This window comes from Monodelphis domestica, chromosome 1 (assembly GCF_027887165.1).
Source record: "Monodelphis domestica isolate mMonDom1 chromosome 1, mMonDom1.pri, whole genome shotgun sequence".
NCBI classification, from domain to species: Eukaryota; Metazoa; Chordata; class Mammalia; order Didelphimorphia; family Didelphidae; genus Monodelphis; species Monodelphis domestica.
The window spans coordinates 524,921,241-524,942,457 of NC_077227.1; the positions used below are offsets into that span (position 1 = coordinate 524,921,241).

Below are 21,217 nucleotides of genomic sequence, written 5' to 3' on the forward strand. Positions count from 1 at the left end.
GGATCAACATCTCATACCCTACACCAAGATAAACTCAGAATGAGTGAATGACTTGAATAAAAAGAAGGAAACTATAAGCCAATTAGGTTAATACAGAATAGTATACATGTCAGATCTTTGGGAAAGGAAAGATTTTAAAATTAAGGAAGAGCTAGAAAAAGTCACAAAATTTAAAATAAATAATTTTGATTATATCAAATTAAAAAGTTTTTGTACAAACAAAACCAATGCACCAAAATTAGAAGAGAAGCAACAAATTCGGAAACAATCTTCATAACAAAAACCTTTGACAAAGGTCTAATTTCTCAAATTTATAAAGAGCTAAATCAATTGTACAAAAACTCATACCATTCTCTAATTGATAAATGGGGAAGGGACATAAATAGGCAATTTTCAATTAAATAAATCAAAACTATTAATAAACACATGAAAAGGTGTTCTAAATCTCTTATAATCAGAGAGATGCAAATCAAAACAACTCTGAGGTGTCATCTCATACCTAGCAGATTGGCTAACATGACAGCTATGGAAAGTAATGAATGCTGGAGGGGATGTGGCAAAATTGGGACATTAATTCAATGCTGGTGGAGTTGTTACTTCATCCAACCATTCTGGAGGGCAATTTGGAACTATGACCAAAGGGTGCTAAAAGACTGTCTGCCCTTTGATTCAGTCGTAGCACTGCTGTGTTTGTACCCCAAAAAAGATAATAAGGAAAAAGACTTGTTCATGAATATTCATAATTGCACTTTTTGTGGTGGAAAAAATTGGAAAATAAGGGGATGCCCTCTGATTGGTGAATGGCAGAACAAATTGTGGTATATGCAGTGTGATGGAATGTTATTGTGCTAAAAGGAATAATAAAGTGGAGGAATTCCATGGAAACTGGAATGACCTCCAGGAAGTGATGCAGAGTGAGAGGAGCAGAACCAGGAGAACATTGTCCACAGAGACTGATACACTGTGGTACAATTGAATATAATGGACTTCTCCATTAGTGGCAATGCAATGACCCTGAACAACTCTGAGGGATCTATGAGAAAGAACACTATCCACATTCAGAGGAAAAACTGTGGGAGCAGAAACACACAAGAAAAACAACTGCTTTATTACATGGGTCGAGGGGATATGATTGTGGATATAGCCCCTAAATGAACATCCTAGTTCAAACATCAAAAGCATGGAAATAAGTTCTGATCAAGGACACGTGTAATACCCAGTGGAATTTCACGTCGGCTACAGGAAGGATGGGGTGAGGGAAGGGAGGGAAAGAATATGATTCTTGTAATCAAGGAATAATGTTCTAAATTGACTAAAATTTAAAAAAAAAGAATGAAAAAAGAAGATATATAAATATATAAAAAAATAAATATATTTTGCTACAGGTAGGTCTTTTTTGCATTATTTCTCATTTGAGACATAGAATGAGTAGTGGTATTGCTGGGTCAAAGGGTATTCATAGTTTTGTGGCCCTTTGAGACTGGTTCCATATTATCTCCAGAATGGTTGTATTAATTCATAGTTACACCAAGAGTTTATTAGTGTCCTAATTTTTCCTATCCCTTCCAACATTCATACTTTTCCTTTTTGATCATGTTACCTATTCTGGCAAGTGTGAGGTGGTTTCTCAGAATTGTTTTAATTTGCATTTATTTAATGAGTAGTGATTTGGAACATTTTTTTCATATAACTATGAATAGTTTCAATCTCTTATTCTGAGAACTGCCTGTTTATGTCCTTTGACCCTTTTCCATTTGGGGAATGTTTTGTATTTTTATAAATTTGATTCATTTTGAGAAATGAGATTTTTTTTCAGAGATACATGCTCTAAATTTTCCCCCGAATTTGTTTTTTCCATCTAATCTTTGTTTCATTGCTTTTATTTGTACAAAACCTTTTAAATTTAATGTAATCAATGCTATTTAATTTTTTGTAATGTTCTCTATATCTTGTTTGGCCATAAATTCTTCTCATTCATAAATCTGAGTGGCAAACTCTTCCATGTTCTTCTAATTTGTTTACGGTATCACCCTTTATGTCTAGATCAAATATCCATTTTGAAATATCTTGGTGTATGGGGTGAGGTTTTAGACCACGTCTAATCTCTTCCATACTGCTTTCCAGTTTTCCCAGAAATTTTTGTCAAATAGTGATTTCTTTGAGTTTATCAAACACTAAGTTGCTATGGACATTAACTTCAATGTGCTGATTACCTAATGTATTCCACTGATCCACCATTCTTTTTCTTGGCCAGTAGCAGATTGTTTTGGTGATTATTGCTTTATAGTGTAGTTTGATAAGTGGTATAGCTAGGCCTCCTTCCTACATATTTTTTATTAATCATCTTGATATTATTGCCTTTTGTTTTTGCAGATGAATTTTGTTGTTATTTTTCTAGTTCTGTAAAACAATTTTGGCATAGATTATTTGGTATGGCACTGAATAGTGGATTAATTTAAGTAGGATTGCCATTTTCATTGTATTGGCTCATGAGCAATGAATATTTTTGCAGTTGTTTAGGTATGATTTTATTTGTGTGAATAATGTTTTCTAATTGTGTTCATATAGTAGCTGGATTTGTTTTTGTAGGTATACCTCCAGGTATTCTATATTGTCTAAAGTTATTTTGAATGGAATTTCCTTTTGTAGGTCTTGCTGTTGGCTTTTCTTGGTGGTAAATAGAAATGCTGATAATTAATTTGGGCTTATTTTGTATCCTGCAACTTTGCTGAAGTTGTGAATTATTCCTATTAAGTATTTTTTGCTTGATTCTCTAGGGTTCTCTAGACATACCATTATATCATTTGCAAAAATTGATAACTTTATTTCTTCATTGCCTATTCTAATTAATTTATTTTACTTTTCTGCTCATTGCTATGAATAGCATTTCTAATTCAATGATTATAATGGATATCCTTGATTTGCCCGTGAGCTTATTGGGAAGGGTCTTGTTTTACCCCTATTACAGATAATGCTTGCTGATGCTTTTAGATAGATGCCAATTATCACTTTAAAGGAGGTTCTCTTTATTCCAATTTTTCTAATGTTTTTATGAGAAATGGGTGTCAGATTCTTTTCTTGCATGTAATGAAATAATAACATGATTTCTATTTTTTATTGATCTGGTCAGCTATTTTTATGTTTTTCCTAATATTGAATCATCCCTGCATGACTGGTATAAAACTCACATGATCATAGCATATTATTCTTGTGATAAAATGTTGTAATCTCCTTGCTGGTGTTTTGTCTAAATTTTTTGCATCAGTGTTATTAAGGAGCTTTGCCTATAGTTTTTTTCTTCTGCTTTATCTCTTTCTGGTTCAGGTATTAAGTTTGCTTCATAAAAAGAGTTTGGAAGGTTTCCATATTTTATTTATCTAAATAGTTTGTGTATCTTTGGAGTTAGTTATCCTTTAAATGTTTTGTAAAATTCACTTGTGAAACTATCTGACCCTGGGGTTTTTTCCTTTTTTTAATGTTTTTTGATGGTTTGTTCAATTTCTCTTTCCAATATTCAGTTCTAGCTTTTATTAATCTATGTATTTTATATTTTAGTAAGTATTGATCTATTTTAGTTAGATTGTCAGATTTATTGGCATATAGTTAGGTGAAAAGACTTCCAGTAATTGCTTAATTTCTTCTTTCTGATTTTACCTTTTTCATTTTTCATACTGTAAATTTTTCTTTTTTTCTTAAATCAAGTTAACCAATGAGTTTTATTTTTATTTATTTTTCATAAAACCAACTCCTTGTGTTACTTATTAGTACAGTGGCTTTCTTACTTTCAATTTTATTAATCTCATCCTTGATTCTTAGGATTTCTAATTTTGTATTTAATTAGGGATTTTTAATTGGTTCTTTTTCTAATTTTTTTTAGTTGTATGCCCAATTCATCAATCTGCTCTTTCACTAATTTATTGATGCAAGCATTAAGAAATATGAATTTCTCTCTAAGTTCTGCTTTGGCTGCAAATGATATACTTTACAACAACTAATTTGTGTACAACTTTTTAAGAGCATATTGATTGCATTAAATGAGGTTCATTTTTTCCCTTGTACACACCAATCTGAATAAATTCCCACTGTAGAAATTGGACAATATAGCTGTAGAATAAAACTCTTTTGACATAGAAATAAAAATGGGGAAATATTCATATGACCTTTACCGAATTCCCCAAATAGGCCTATATGAATCAGTCCTAAACAGGACTTTGTAATGTGGACATTTTTGCTCAGGCTCTGTAATCCAGTAGGAAATGAATAGCAGATCCAGAATAGACAGTTAGATGCCCTGAATTCCTTCTCCATCTCATGCAGTTTCATATAGAGTAATTCTTCAGTTTGTTTCCAGTGTGTTAGAGCAGGCCAGATTTTCCAGCCTAGTAGACCTTGCAGGCACTGTGGGGCTGAGGATGTTTTGTTTCGACTGGATCAGGCATTAAAGTAGGATTGAAACAGATGTTAGAATTTGGTTAAGTACTTTCAGTATTTATTACTTAGGTGACCTAGTTTAGCAGCATTTGTAAGAGAAAAAAAAAACAACACAGGCCACTTGGGGAAAACAGGATTTATTGAACTACCTTAAGATTTCAAAATTCTTCTCCATAGAGTTTGCATTTCTGGATTTGGTTTGATCTGGTCACTGTTACATTAAAGATAGAAATAACACAATCATGAGAAATTTACTGAATGCGTTCTGGGCGCTATGTGATGCAGAACATAGATCTCTAGTCCTAGATTCAGGAAAGCCTGAATTCAAATTTGACATTGGATGCTTCCTAGCTCTGTGGCCCTGGGCAAGTCACTTAATATCTATCTTTGTCAGTTTCTTAAATGTAAAATGGGGATAACAATAGCACATATCTCCTGGGGTTTTTGGGAGAATCAAATGACATTATATTTGTAAAACATTTAACATAGTGCTTGGCACATAGTAGGAGTTATTAGCTATTATTTTTATTACTATGCTACATTGTAAAATAAGATTTTCCCACCTTACTTTTTACTTTTTTTTTTCTCTTTGGACTCAGTATTGAAATGTGCATTTTTGTGTGTGAACAGAATGACCATCCAAATTACTAGACCTCATTGCATTGGAGGAATATCCATAAAAAATAAACTTGTTCTTGACTTTTCATATAGCATTTAATAATGGCATCAAATGAAAAAGAATGCTATTTAACAGCAGCCTTAGAGGCTAGGGCTAGTTCTAACAGCAGAAGAGTTGGGAATATTTGTTTCTGGCATGCTTCTATGTCTCTGTTTTTGTGGTCCTTTACTTTTTTTAATCACAAAAATATCAAATGTGTGAATATTTCTTTTATTGTATAATTAACCAAATAATGTCTCTATACTGTGGATAGTTGAGAGTTGAAAAAAAATAATCAAGTACAATAGTTTCAAGAGTGCATTGAGAGGAATGATAAGTTAGTAAACAAACTTTTACTAAATATATATTATGTGTATAAATGTATAAATGCCAGAGACTCTGCTAATTGTTAAAGACACAAATAAAAGGAAAAAAGAAGGAGCTCATATTCTAAAGGAAGATGAAGGGAGAACTGAAAATCTGGAGAATGGAGGATGGAGGAAGGTATCTAGACTTAGGGCACATTGGAGTTAGAATAATCATAGAATCCAGTACCCAGAAATGTGACTGGCATATGGCAGGTGATTAATAAATAATTAATTGGTTGATAGATGGAAACATTTCAAAGAGCAATCAAGCCATTTCCTACTAGTTTTATTGAAATCAAATATTAAACCATTAGGAATCCCCCAAATAAGATGGTTGATGGCTAGCCTATTTTGTCCAATATAGAGATCTTTTCTGCTATTTTATTGAACCTTATATATTTAATTGAGGATTCTTTAATGGAAAAAATCAATGGCTTGGAAGTCAGAAGCCTTGGTTTTAAATTCCATCTATAATTCTTACTTCTTGTTGAACCTGGGCATTTAACATAATAGTGAGTTTGGACTAGGGAGCATACAGCTTTGATCTTTCCATTCATGCAGATTCTGATTTATCCATGCTTGATCATCTTGTGTGACTTGTCAATGCCCTCCCTTGATTCCTTTACAGGGGACCAAACCAATATGCTGGGAGATGTTCCTCTAGATCAGGGGTTCTTTACTTTTTCTTTTTTTTTCCAGGACATTCTTAATTTTAATATTTATATTAAATAAATAATACAAACAATCATTTCAACTCTTCATCTTAAGTCAAATGTACATTGATGTCCTTCAATTATATCAAAATTCAAATTATTTGCATACAGGAGATCACCAATGATCAAAATTGCTTCAAGTTTTACTCTTCTTTCTTAAATACTTTTAATTACAAAATAAGGCAAATTAACAGATACAAAAACATCTGTGCAAATTAACTTTAAACATACAGTATGACTTAAAAGTCATTAATTCTGCCTCATAATCATAGTACATTGGCCCGATTTAGACATCACCAAATAACTCAGAAAGATTTGAACATGTTATAAAAGTCCATGCATAGCAGAATCCACTTGTCATAAGTATATATGAGGTTGAAACCTTTTTTTAAAAAACAAGAAATTTTAAGCATGCTGTATAAATAGTAAAGGTATCAAATGAAACTTTTCACAAACATTAACAATATAATGAATCAAATAAGACAAAAATAAAGTTAATTTATTTCCTTGTTAAATCTAAGTTTGCTGAAATTTTATCTAACTGAAGAATTAAAATTGGCAATGGCTTAGTCTTCCTGTTATTTTAAAAGCCATTTATGAAAAAGTTATGTCTTAAAAACAAATTCCAACAACTTTTATAAATCTAGTCAGAATTTTTAAAAAGTAAATTAATCTGTGTTCTAAGAAGTCATGATAAAATTTAAATCCCCAAAGGGCATATTTGAGAAAATTAGGGCAGTTAAATTTGTACAAGCATAAAACCCCAAGACATTCATCACTGAAATTTTAAAATATCCAGGAAAAACTAATAGTCAGTCTGAGCTACAAACTTGCATGAATATAGACTACATTCCAAGCACCAGAATCTTAATCCTATATACATTATTAAATCAAGAAAAAAATGTTCTTTAACTACAATTTCAGAGGCTTAGTTGTTGGCAGTAGCTGAACCTTTGCTATGGGATTCTTTGGAGAACCTTTATAACAAACCCTATCTCTTCCTGATGGCTCTCTGACAACATTCTTTTCTTGTGTACCACCAGAAAACGTGGTACTTGTATTTACAACAGATTTTAATGATTCATGATTAGTTAGTTTATCCAAGACTGACTTTATTTGGCTACCAAGTATCACCTTCTGTTTCAAAACTCTTGAAGGTCTCAGAGAAGTATTCCATGAGTCTGAGAGTTTCTTCACCACTGAGTAAGATTTAGAAGATAATTCCATGCTTGATTTGGAAGTTGGCTCTGTGCTTGACTGGTCAAGTGACATAGACTTTTGCTCTTGCTTATGATCTAAATAACAAAGAGCAGCAGGGGAAGTACTTGAAGTGTTTTCTATATGAGAGGAAAGAGCACTATTACACCTCACAGATTTAACCAATGGGGAAGGCATCTCTTTAGAGCTGACTGATATGTACCTCTCTGGTTGTCTATATACTTCTATTAAGGAATTTATCCTTCTGACAGACTGACTTAACTTTAGAGGTGACTTAACTTTGCTTTCAGTCCTTGAATCATTTAATGAAAGTTTGTTAAACCAATGTATGTGGTCTTAAACCTTTCCATGTTCTGACATTTGAAAATCTCCTGAAAGAGTTTCTTTACCTTTTCTTCATCATGTATTCTTTTGACAATGTGGTGAAGCATATGGACAGCCTTTTACAATAATGCTTTTGAATATACAAGATAACTAGGATTGCAAAGAAAATCAATTATTTTGAGAAACAGTTATCAAAATTAAAAAAAAAAAACTTCTTTGACACCAAGTTAAGAACGCTTGCTGTAGCGATAAAATCTATATACCATTGTTTATAGAAAGTCCAACACTGAAGGACTTTATAAAACAAGGAAGGAAGAAAACCATTTTCCTGGGCATAGAAATATATAGCTGACTACTGTATCATTGTAGACTTCATATCTTATTCTACAATGGAGGTGATAATGTTTTTACTACCCACCTTATACCTATTGCTGAGGCAAATTGGAAGATGGAATATAAAAAAGGGGAGATGGATGGACAAATTATATGTTTTTGGCATTCTTACAGTTTGTGAGAATTATGAGTTTGGTGGAAGTTGTACCCACATTGAAAGAATGATAAATGCTTGAAGCATTGAAATGAGAAATATAATCAAGTTTATTTTTTGTAATATTCTTTCATATTTTCCATATTTAGTTCCTTCTGACTCTCTTTTTGAAGAATCTATTAATGATTTATAGGTGTGAGATGAGCAAGTAATTTAAAAGCCTAACCTTTTTTTTCTTAATTAACGAGATTTTGTTCTCATGACATTTGGAGTAGGAGAGAATCCATCTTTGATCCAGCAGATACTAGCATATAAACTGCAATTATTAATTTTTAAAATTTCTTGCTCTAGGTAGCTACACAAAGACAAAAAATGGAGGAGATTGCTTATTAAGAATAGTTTGAGGGGGCAGCTGGGTAGCTCAATGGATTGAGAGTCAGGCCTAGAGATGGGAGGTCCTAGGTTCAAATCTGACCTCAGACACTTCCCAGCTGTGTGACCCTGGGCAAGTCACTTGACCCCCATTGCCTAGCCCTTATCATTCTTCTGCCTTGGAACCAATAAACACATAGTATTGATTCCAACATGGAAAGTAAGGGTTTATTAAAAAAAAAAGAATAGTTTGTATCACTCAAGATTATGAATTTACAACTCAAAGGGACCTCAGAGGTTAAGTAGTTCAACCTCTCTTATTTTATAGGTGAGGAACCTGAATTAGAAAAAAGTAAAGTACCTTGTTCAAGATAATGTGGATAATAAGTGGGGGAGGTCATGAAGAGTCAAGCTTTACTGAAAATGTCTGAACAGAAACAACTTGTTTAATCTTTGTGCTGTCACAAGGAGTTTTTATGCCTAAAACCACAATTTTTTGTTCTTTTTCTCCAACCTCTAAAAACAATAACAACATGCTATAAATTTCTTTGTATCTGTAGCTTCTGCATATTCTACTTTTATTTTAATCTTGACCAACTGAATTAAAGATTTTCAATGTGGCTCATTCAGATACGAGCCATTGGTGTTTCTTTTTCTCTCCATATGTCTTGGGTGCACATTGCCTCTTCGCTCCTGGAATCCTCTCTCTCACCAGTAGATTGTTATATGATCAAAGAGATAAGGCAACTCCAAAGGACTCATATTCCTAAATTTTAACTGTTATAGCCATGAGTCCTTTGGAGTTGACTTATCTCTTTAATCAATTTTCACTTTTTGCTCTGTCTCAGATCAAACCATTGCATTTTTTAACTTTAGCTGAAGCATAGTAGATCTTGTTCTAACCCTTTACTTTTACTCTTTTTGTGTCTTCCTGCTTGTGTTTGTTGTAGAAAACATATTTTGGGATTCTGGTTTTTAATCTACTCTCTGATCCTCTTCTGTTTTATGGGTGATTTAATCCCATTCACATTCACAGTCATGATTACTTAACTGTGTTTTTAAAAAAGCTTTTAATTTTTTAAAGATTATGTGTTGGTACAATTTTCAATAATTGTTGAATATTTCTTCATCATAGGTGGCCACCTTTTGAATAGATTTTTAAAAAAAATTCTTCCTTTTTTAATCATGGTCATTTCTAGATATATAGAAAATTATTCTTCCCCCCAACCATTTTCATTTGCCTCCTTTCCCATCCTTTAACTTTCTCTTGTAATGAGGAAAGTTATCCCCTCACTTCAAGGAGGGAATTATATTTCCTGATCTCCTCTTTTGGACAAAGATTGGCCATTACAGTAATTAAATAACATTGGGTAATAACAGTTCTCTTTAGCCAAAAATTCTCTTGTCATCAGCCTTTCAATATAAACAGTTGGAATTTGAGATTTTCCCATTAGTCTTTTGGTACATACAATTGGAATTTGAAGGTTGTCTACTTTTCCTGAGGGTTGTAGTCTCATTTTTCTTATCATAACATGAAAAACATAGTTGATTTTCATTGATCATGCCTTTTTTACTTGTGATAGATCAGTGAAATAAATGCTTTTTAATCACATTCCAGAATTATATAAATAATTTTGCATCAGTGGCAATGTAAATGTTGTTGAGAGAAGCTGTATATAATTTGCATATAGGAAAATTGGCACTAGAAACAGCTTGTATAGTGTTATTTATTTTTCTGGTAAAAATTTCTAAATTAACCACATTTTCACTTTTTAACTTGCTTTTAAAAATCATTTCCCAATTCTTTTGTTCTTCTTCTTCCCTTCAAAGCTTATGCCAAGGATTCTTTTTGGCAGGTCCTCCACATTTACTGGTATATCCTCAGTGTTATCATTTCTTCCTTTTCCTTGAACTGAGAGCTTTATACATTGTTCTGTTGAATCCAGAATTCTTTGTCATTCCAGAATCCAGCTTCTTTGTCATTCCCATTCTATATTTTAAAGTTTTTCTTCCTTTCTGCTTCATTTATTTCCATTGTGACATTCTTATGGGATCACAGATTTTTTTTTAATTTTAATTTTATTTCATCACTTTTGAACATTATTATTTGGTTACAAGAATCATATTCTTTCCCTCCCTCCCCTCTACCCACCCTTCCCATAGCCAACATTGTAGAGATATTATACACAAATTGTTCTTCAAACAATATTTCTGTTGCTGTATATTTTGTTATCGTGTTCTACTTCTTTTGCTCTTTATAATTTAATGTAGGACTTTCCATTAAAAATTTACACAATATTTCTTACAGTGTAGTAGTATTACATCACAATCATATGCCATAACTCATTTAGCCATTAGATTTCCCAAAGTGAAATGGGATGCTTTGGTAGGTGATAAAGCTTTCTCTAACTAGATATTTTCAAATAGGTATGACAGGTTGTTTGAAACATACTTTAGGAAAACCTTATTTAAGAATGGATTAGACTAAATGATCTTGTGACTCTGAGATTCCATGATTCTCCTAGATTCATCGGTTGACTATTTTAGATCTTTTAATGACCTACTCTTGAGCCTACTCCTTCAGCTCTTCTCAGGAACCAGGAGAAGCAGATATCTTTGGAATTATCCTTGGAAAATTTAACTGATTTGGACCCCTTCTACCCTCCTTTCTCCCACATCTTTTCCTCCTTTGTCTTATTTACAAACATTGGCATGGTAAAGATACAGGAGAAGTTTTGGTCAGTTATGCAATGCCTCCTGTGGGGAATTTTCTACATTCTACTGAGGGCTTCTGTCTGTGAGGTCCAGGGGGGGCCTCTTTTCTCAGCAAGAAAGGGACCTGTTTCTGCCAAAATCTCCCACTCCATTCACAGGTCAAATGCTGAATTTAGTGGCAATGTGGAAAATTTTAGACCTTCCTTTGGCTAAAAATTCCTACTTACAAAGGTAGGAACATGAATAATTTGTGACTCATGTTTTTTATTTTAAGGAAAGGAATTTTGTACAATTATATTTCTAAAGATCTATGACTTTCCACTATCATAAAATCTTGATGGGATCCTGCTGCCCCTCAAGTTCCTCTTTTACTTTTCCCTTCCAAAGATCTTGAATAAAATTGTTGGTGACTATGGCCTCTTTACTCATTACCCCTTTCCTGAAACCTCTTCACTCCTACAGCTTCTGCCAAATCAACTGTGACCTCTTCATTGCCAAATCCAGTGATCTTTCATCCATCTTTATACTCCTGAGACATTTTATACAATTATCCATTATGTCCCGTTTGAAATAAAGGCTTCTTTTGGTTTCCCTGATCCTGCATATCCTGCTTCTCATACCTAAAGGACGACTCTTTCTTTATGGGCTTTTCTTTTTTCTCTTTGTCATAATGTGAGCTATTCCTGGCATTCTAATTGCCTCTCTTCACTCTGTTCCTTGAAGATTTCATTGCTTCTTATGACTTCAGCAGTTTCTTCTGTGCAGATAGCTTCCCAGAATACATCTCTATGCCTGATCCCTCTCCTGGGCTGTATTCCCACATTTCTAACTGCCTAATGGACTTTTCCATTTATGTGTCCTCTTGTCACCTCCAAGTTAATATCCAACCTAACAAGTATTTATTGGGTACCTTTTCTTTATTGGGCTTTGTGTTAGGCTACTACATACTTTTTCAATCTCAGCTCTCACAACTGAAACTGATGTTATACTCCACCTACATTAATCTTTTCCATTTTATTTTCTTGCCTCTGAAGGAAAATGTAGGCTCTCCAAATAGGAATTGTCATTATCCTCTTTGCTGTTTTTATAGTGTTTATGCCTTTACTTTAGAGTGATTTCTCTTGAGCCCCCTTCTCTTTTTGTCTTAACCTGATATTTCTTGTGGTCCACCACAGTTTGGCCTTTTTCAACCAGATTTCACATTTACTTACCTTCCTATTTATTCTGTGTCTAGCCAGTATAGACATACTCTTTCCCAATATCATCGGTCTTTTTTTTTTTTTACCATAAAGTTGTATAAACCACCTCCTTCTATACAGACAGAATTCCTCCTACATAGATTCCTGTTGAAATTTTTCCTTCTTTCTTGGCCTCTTTCATGAACCTTCTCCTGAACATTTCCTATGACTTAACTAACACAATCTCTCTTTTCTCAATATTTTATAGAAAAATTGTCTTGGTTATTCCTTTGTCTATCAAATTTTACCTTGTGGCAAATGGTATAGTAGATAGAATATTGTAGAATATTAGAATCAGGAAGACTTGAGTCAAATTCAGCCTGAGATGTGTAACTCTGGGCAAGTCACTGTTTGCCCCAATTTTCTCATCTGCAAAATAATGACATCTACTTCTTAGACTTATTGTTAGGAGCAAATAAGGTAATATTTGCAAGTCTTGATGTACAGTGCCTGGTACATTTTAAATGCTGTATAAATGTTAGTTTATTATTATTATTATCACCTTATTTTAGGTCATAAATTCTTTGAAGGCAGGGAGGGTATTTAAAAAAATAATTAAATTCTGAAATAAATACTTAAAAAGAGTTTCCATATACATAATATAACCCAAAAATTATGAGCCTACTTCTATATGCATGGCACAATGCTAGGTCCTGGAATCAAAGATAAGACAACAAACAGTCATGGCCCTTGAAGACCTTACATTTTAGCTGAGCCTCAATTTTCTTACTTATAAAATAGGGGAAAATTTCAGTGCCTACCCCATATCAAATTATGTGCTTGTAGGTCATTGATCTTTCCAGAGCATCATCCTATACCTGAAGGCCACTGTTAGATGGAATGGTGTTGATGAAAGCCCCAATTTCTTGGATCTGGCTCTTCTAATTTAGTTCACTGTATCCCTTGAATCAAGAAGTCCTGCAATGGCACTAACCTGAGTTGTTTTGGGTTTATTTATTTATTTTTTAATAATTTTTTTTTTACTTGTTCTCTTTCTAACATGAACCTCAGCTCCTTGATCCAAGATAGGGATTGTTCTTCCTCTTACCCAGGCGCTCACTGAATCATTGAAACATTATTGGCTTTGTCTTGAATTGGAAATGACAGCTATTCCTAGCCTTTTCCTATATGTCACCTATGCTTAGCCCATCTTGCCTAACTAAAGAGAATTGGATTTAATGAGCAATATGGACACTTAATAATATTTACTACATTACTCTTCTTACTGCTTGTATCTTATATGTAAATTTTCCTCACCAAATGACATATACTTAGAAGGGTTTGAGTCGGTAGCAAAAAACAAACAAACAAACAAACAAAAACCCCAATAACATCTACAGCAACAAAGAATGAGCTGGAATAAATTTATTTAGTCTTTATGCTACTGGCTACTTTTGATGAGAAAATATATACTGTTTATAATGCTCATGTCCAATCATATGAAGTCATTTTTTCCTTTCTGGCTTGTCAGTGTGCTCTTCCCTCTCCTTCTTGGTTTGAATTTTCTCCCAATAGAGCCACTACTTTGAATTATATTATGAAGGAGATTATATGTCCCATTATCTGGATCTAATGAATCAATTAGGTAGTTTCCAAGTCAAGTCAATAAGCATTTATTGAGTATTTACTATGCCAGGCATTGTACTAAACAACTAAACACATAGTAAGTACTCAAGTACTCAATAGTAATCTGCCCTCAATGTGGGGAGACAATACATAAATAGCTCTGTACAAACTATATATATATACATATATTAAAGTGAAAATAATCTCAGGACAAGCACTAGCATTAAGAAGTTATATGATAACATAGATCACAGCTTTAAGGGCATGAAATGTCATTTTGATGTGCTTTTGATGGGATAAGAGATGGGAAAGCATACTATGTAAGAAAGTAGAGAAACAGTTCTTATAAGCACAGGATGGTCTACACTTGAGAAGTGGTTGTTTTCGGGAAACTGGAGAGTATGCATGGCTCACACTTTTGTGTTGCCAATTTTAAGAAGCAATTCACATTTTTGATCACATTCAGTTGATTCTATCATTTACTAGGAATGAGAGAGAAAAAAAAAACCCTTAAACTATTATCATAAATGTACATGAGAGTATGTTAATAGATCAGAGGAATGAAAACTGTCCAGGAAAATGCAGTTCTAACTAGTAGTAGTAGTAGTTTCTCGGTAATCGAGGATGACGATTGACTTTGTGCATTTTTGTGCACAAAGATACTTGTGCATGAAGATTTAAGTGGAAAAGCCGATGCACAGAGACAGTCTCACTCTCTCGGCGTTGGAAACCTGGGTCCAGTGGCACGAAAAGTCGTTACACCCGGAGACTTCCTCAGCTGCATTGGATGGCCGTGTTGTCTTTTGTGCTCCAACATGCCCTAAGCACTCCATAGTGCTTTGCTGCGTCGCCATCTCAGCCGTTGAACCTTCTTGTTGGTTTCTTCCATCTGTTCTGCCGAAGCAGTCTTCACATGCTGGGTGAGCAAAGCTCTAGTTCACCAGGGGTCCATGATGACCCGATGGCTACCCTCACAAGGTTTAGCCGGCCTGTCGAAGCTGTTGGTATAAAATGTAGCAGTTATATATGTAGAAGTGCCGGTTGTTTTTGAAAAGTAGAAAAGATGATTAAGGTTTTGTTTATTTTAAGGGCATCCATTTGAACTGCTGTATTTTGGGGTTCCTATTTCATTTTTTAAAGAGATAATGTATTGAAGTATTTTTTTAAACTCAAAGAAATACTTGTATTATAAATGAAATTTGTCTTCAAAGAAGCATCTTCTCACAGACAGAAGGGTCCTTAGAAATCATTTGTTTTAGCCCTGCCTTGTGCCAGAGCTTCCCTGGAGCTCACAGCTGCATTGCCTCAGAAGAGGAAAGAAAGGTGGGGTCATGGCCCACACATCCTGTCTGTTGAAGAGGATGTTTCTGAGGGAAAAGCTCCAAGGAAGTCAGTTTTGCCCTGCTTCATGCTTTCCAAACTCAATTTCTGACTTCTGAAGGCATCTGTTGCCTAGTTTCCAATCTCTGCTTCAGTGTTTCTTCTTTGTGTTAGTTACTGCACCTTGTTCTTCTCATCCTCATGTTACACAAATTTTCAATGAACCTGTTACTTTTTCTTCCTTATATTTTCTACTTCAATTCTTTGGTCTTCTGGGATTCTGTTGAGTGACTCAGATGCCTAAATGTGACATGAAACATGTAAGGTAGGAGAGCAGTCTTCAGGTCCCATAAACTTTCATCTTTTTCTTTTTCTAGACCAGTAGCTCATCAGTTTTGTTTTTTTTTTGGGGGGGTCAAGCTTCTATGGATTCAGGGACTTCGTAGAACTTAATAGATTTGTCTCTTTTATTGTGCTATGTGATTTTATTGGTTGTAGGGACACTTGATGGCCAAATATTCTTCTTTCCAAGTTTGAATGCAGCTTGCATAAAATCAAGTGTATGAGGGGGAGTGGGCACCTGGTTTCTCAACTAGAATTTCTTTGTTGTATTTGGAGTAAGGTGTTTGGTCCTACATAGCTCAGGAATTAGCTGTGGGTTCAAGTAGGTCAGTTTCCACTCTGTCTATTTTAAAATATCAGAATAGTATTGGGAGTATGATTGCAATGACATCAGCCTCAACCAGAAACCATGGACACAGATCTTTCATCTTTTATCTCTCCATCTCTCTCCCCATTTTTGTCAGAGCAATATATTTAACTCTGTGTATGCATGTGTGTGTATCTCATTTGATTTGATTCATACTGTTATTTTCTTAAATAACATTTCTTGTTTTAGGTGAATATAATTATGCCCTGAAACTTCTGCATAAACCACCAAATAGCATCATAGTCTACCCTATGCTCCTTTTTATAGAGGCTGGCAGATTCACCTTTGTGTATGAGGTTTTTAGGGTAAGCTGTTAGTTTCTTAAATGTCATGAATTGTAGGCTAGGACACGCAAGGAAAAAATGAGCCTGAAATGGAATTTATTCTCCTCTCCAAGTTTAACTCATTTCTTATTCTTTAATTCCTAGTTAAAACATTTATCCATTATTTACTTCCTTGTCCTCATTTCTTTCTTTTTTTAATTTTTTTTACCAACAGAGTGACACCCCTTTCTTCACAGAATTTGATGATTCATCACGGTCAGATGCAGGAATATGTGCTCAAGCCCAAGTATTTTCCAGCTCAGAAAATGATTTCAGGGGAGCAGTCCACTGAAGGTTCATTACCTCTACGAATGGGGCAGGATCATGTTGTGTCACCTTTTCAGTGTGAGTACACTGTGAGCAATATTCCAAAATTAGAAATTCAAGCTATGTAATGGTCTGATGGTGTGTAATACCTCTGATGTGTCAAGCCAGAGAAAGTGCAAGAAAAAGAAAAACCCAAGTGAATTCTTATATTAAAAAACCATCAGAGATTTAACATGGTTTTCTATTCTAAGGAAAGACAGCTTCCTTAGAAGACAGAAAATAACAACCCAACCTGATTCACATTTAATGATATATGATTATTTCTGTGTGATGTCTCTGTTTCTGAGAAATGCTTCTCAGTGTGGAGCAGTTGTAATGCTGGGTCTGGTTGTCCTTAGGACTAGCTTACATTGACAAAATAGCTTCTTCAAGAAGATAGCCAAAACACATTCCTGGGTAAGGTCTAAAAAATTCCCTGCATAACTCAGCAAGTTTTGATTCAATAGAAAAATTCCCTTGCCCTTAATATGTTAATTTTCAGCACATTTTTTGGTAGATTGAGGAAATGGTGTGCAATTTTATTCTGCATTTGTGAAGAACTATTGTCTCAGGGTCCAACATGGTGAATATCCTACAATGTGGGAAGCTCCAGCACAAGCTCTGGCTCAGAGGGTGGAGAATGTGATGATTTGTGGTTTTGGTATTACCGAGTGTCTGCTGGCAGGCGGTGCAGAAAATGTTCCTTCAGAGAAATGGTAGACCATTCAACCAGGAGAGCCTGAGGCCTGCATTCTAGTTCCAATAACTTCTTGATCTGCCCCAGTTTGACTGATTGCATGGACCTTAAGTAATGAAAGAGAATGTGAACTGTGAGTTTGAAAGAAACTGTCTTTCATCACTGAGAAAAGCATGATTTGCAGAGATTTTCTTTTTTACTACAATTTGGCACTTGGAAACTGAATTCATTTTGGTTTCTTATTTTTTGGGGGGTGGGGAGAGGGAGTATTTTCTAAGTGGACATAAAACTATTCTTTCCTCCATGTCTGGAGATTACAGATAATAGCAAACAATATTTAGTTTGATTTTTCTGTGTTTTAACTTTTGAGAAAACTATTCTTGATGAATTGAATGAAAATTATTCTTGATGAACTACCAGAAGGAGAATCTGGTGGGATTTGAATGGATGAGAAGAGAAGGAAACAGAGACTGGGAGTCATAAAAAGAAGAATCTGTTCTTTTAATATAGTCTGTCACCTCCCTTCAGCAGGGATTACTCTGAAACTATACCTCAAGATAAATAATCACCCTGTTTTTAAAGACTCTGCCTGAAGGGAATTAGTGGAATAATACCTAGTTAACATATACAGTCTTTATACATTCTTATTAAGCAAGTATACTAATTTTTTAGCTACCTAGTTGCCCCCCCCCCTTTAAAATAAATCCTAAAAAATAAAACTTAGTTTCAGTTCCTTCAGGTTTTTTGTAAATTAACTTTTTCTAGAAAATATGTTAAATTAGAATATGGAATAATAATTTATTGACAGGTAACAATTACCCTGATGAGGACTGGATAGTTGAGTTTCAGCAGTGCATTATAATGGGCTATGAACAATTATGATTTCTAGAAATCTCAAGTTCTGTCAAATTTGTCAGTTAACTATGAATATTTCTCAAAGCTGAAATGATAAGAAAGTTTTAGGAAACATGGATATGAAGAACAAGAAATAATTATGGATTGCCTTTATTGTGTAGTGTATGTCTGTCACCATATCTTACATGTGTTAAGTATAAAGAAACTGGAAAAGGATTTGGAGGCCATAACTATGACAGTACTTAATTGCTAAAGGGTCTGGTCTTAATAGCACTGTGGCATACAATTAGAGGAACAGCTCAAAGTGAATAAAAACTTGGAGTTTGTTGACTAAAGTGCTTTCTGTCCTTTTTTGCTTTACTCAACAAATGAAATGTATTGGTCAAGTGGAGAGAGGTAGAAGGGTAAAGCCAGTTTAAAAAGAGTTTGGCCAGAGAGCCAAGTCAGCTATGTCCTTCTATGGTCCTTGAAGGGTTAAGGAAGGAAGACCACAAAAAGAAGAAAAAAGGAAAACATCTACAAAAATTTTTGTAATTACGTATTTTCACCCCCATGGCCTGTTGAACCACCAACCACACTTTGACCCAACATTTTAATCTTAGATGGGCTTAGAGGCAGCTAGGTGGTTGTAGTGGATAGAATGCTAGACTAGGAGTTAGGAAGACCCACTTCAGCTCCTGCTTAAGAAAGTTATTATAGGGACCTGGGCAAGTCATTTTAATTTTTCTTTGGGCTTCAGTTTCCTCATTTGCAAAATGGATAAAAATAGCATTCATTTTATAGGGTTTTTGTAAAGAACAAATAATGAAGTATAAGAAAAAAGCACTGTGCAAGCCTTAAAGCATTGTATAAATCTTAGCTAATTTGATTATTTAGAAGCAGCACCAAAAAAAGAAGAGATAGAAGAAGGATTTGAATTAGAACAAGTATATATATGTACATGTATCTCTCTGTCTCTCTGTCTTCCCTCTCTCTGGGTCTCTCTCTGTTTCTGTCTCTCTGTGTCTGTCTGTCTGTCTGTCTGTCTGTCTGTCTGTCTTTCTTTCATTCTCTCTGTCCCCATCTTTTTCCTCCCCCTGAGAATACATTCCAGTGAGAGCACTGGAGAACTCATGTGAGTTTTCAGGAGAGAAAGAAACAAAAATTCTGGAAATATAATCTCAGGCAACATACACACAAACACTTTAACATGTATGCATGTTAAATGTGTATAGTCTGAATTTGAGTTTTTTATATGTGTGTGTATGAGAGGGATGACTAAGGAAATATTAAATACCAAAGTGTTTTCTCTCCCTCTTATGGAAAATCTTCTGTGACTCATCTACATACAAATCTTGTGCATCATCACTTAAGGTATTAGTAGGGAAGATGCAGACTTTTAATATTCAACAATGAACCATATCATTACCATTTTGCAGACTGATTGAAATATATAGAGAGAAAAGAGTTGATTTTTTTTTGTTGGCCAATTATGAAAAGATTTTGATATAATAGAGTAAAATGATATTTTAAACATACATTTTCAACATGATGTCATTATTCATACTTCACAATCATTCAAGATTTCTTGAAAGACATAATAGAAATAACCTTACCCAGTGAACCTCTGATAAAAATTATTTAGTGGAGCATAAATGACTGAGATATATTCTTGCCAATTGTGTTTGCTCCTGGGACAAAAAAGATAAAATTTGAAGAGTAAATTGATGATTAGGTCATCTAGGAGTTCTTGTTTGTGGCTGACATTGTGCTGGTTATATCAAGCCCTGGAAAATGGCAAAACTTTTTGAAAGAGTTGTGCAGTTCCTCAAGAAAGTTTAGCTTGACCATCCATGCAGGAAAGATCAGGTGAATAAAGGATGTCTTACCCAGATCTTGAAATCCATTTGAATAAAAAAGCCAGGGGGGCTTGACTTTCAGTATGTATATCTGTACATATGTATATTTCTACAAATGGACAACAAGTTGTCCCAGAATTGAACAGGAGGAGAACAGGCCAAATTGCTTTACAGAAATTACAAGGATCTTTAAATGGCTCCAAGGTGCCTCTGGAAACAAAGACTCGGCTTTTAAAAACTACAGTTCTACTGGGAACACTGTATGCCAAGAAGATATGAAATATCATAGTCTGGAGACCTAAAAATAAATGTGACCTAGAGGGCAATGGATATGGATATAGTGTATATGGACAGGCTACAACCTATAACAATGAACTTGGAATGTTGAAGAATAGGAGTCAATGATATCAAAGAAACAGGTGATAAGAAGTGAAGACAGGACTGGTCATGAAAATGCAGGCATGGACAACTTGAATGTTCCACAGTGTCAGGAAAAAATGAGGAAGGCCCCCCAGAATATTGGATGGACCTTTTGGGACAAACATAGGAGGACATAGAAAAAAGAATACAGAAGAGATACATGTGGATGGATTGCTACCTTCATTATTGGAGAGAACATTCAAACTGAGATTACAGATTCATTTAAATACATTTCCTTGTCTCTCTAATGCTTTTTAGATCTTTTAGACTCTATGCCTTGGAAAGAACTGGAAACTAAATGTATTCCATCACTTAGGGGTAATGACAACAAATTATAATATATGAATGTTGTGTGATACTACATTATTCAAATCCAGCCTCAGACCCTTCCTAGCTGTGTGACCCTGGGCAAGTCACTTAACCCCTATTGACTAGCTCTTACTGTTTTTTCTGCCTTAGAATCAATACACATTATTGATTCTAAGATGGAAGATAAGGTTTTTTTTTTTAAATACCACATTGTTCAGTAAGAAATGACAAAAATGACACTTTTAGAAAAACCTGGGAAGACTTAGATGAATTGATACAGTGAAGAGAGCAAAACCAAGAGAACAATTATACAATAACAGCAATAATGAAAAACAACACTGAAACACTTA

At 34.3% G+C, this 21,217-nt stretch overlaps 1 protein-coding gene across 18 annotated transcripts in view; it reads left to right on the forward strand.

Moving 5' to 3' along the window:
* Positions 1–21,217, forward strand: part of LTBP1 (latent transforming growth factor beta binding protein 1) — a 459,359-nt gene that overhangs the window by 136,075 nt on the left and 302,067 nt on the right. For all 18 annotated transcript variants that reach the window (XM_056813254.1, XM_007476056.2, XM_056813253.1 and 15 more), the window contains exon 4: positions 16,618–16,787. In XM_056813254.1, the coding sequence (XP_056669232.1) occupies positions 16,618–16,787 (170 nt within the window). The remainder of the gene's footprint in view (positions 1–16,617; positions 16,788–21,217) is intronic.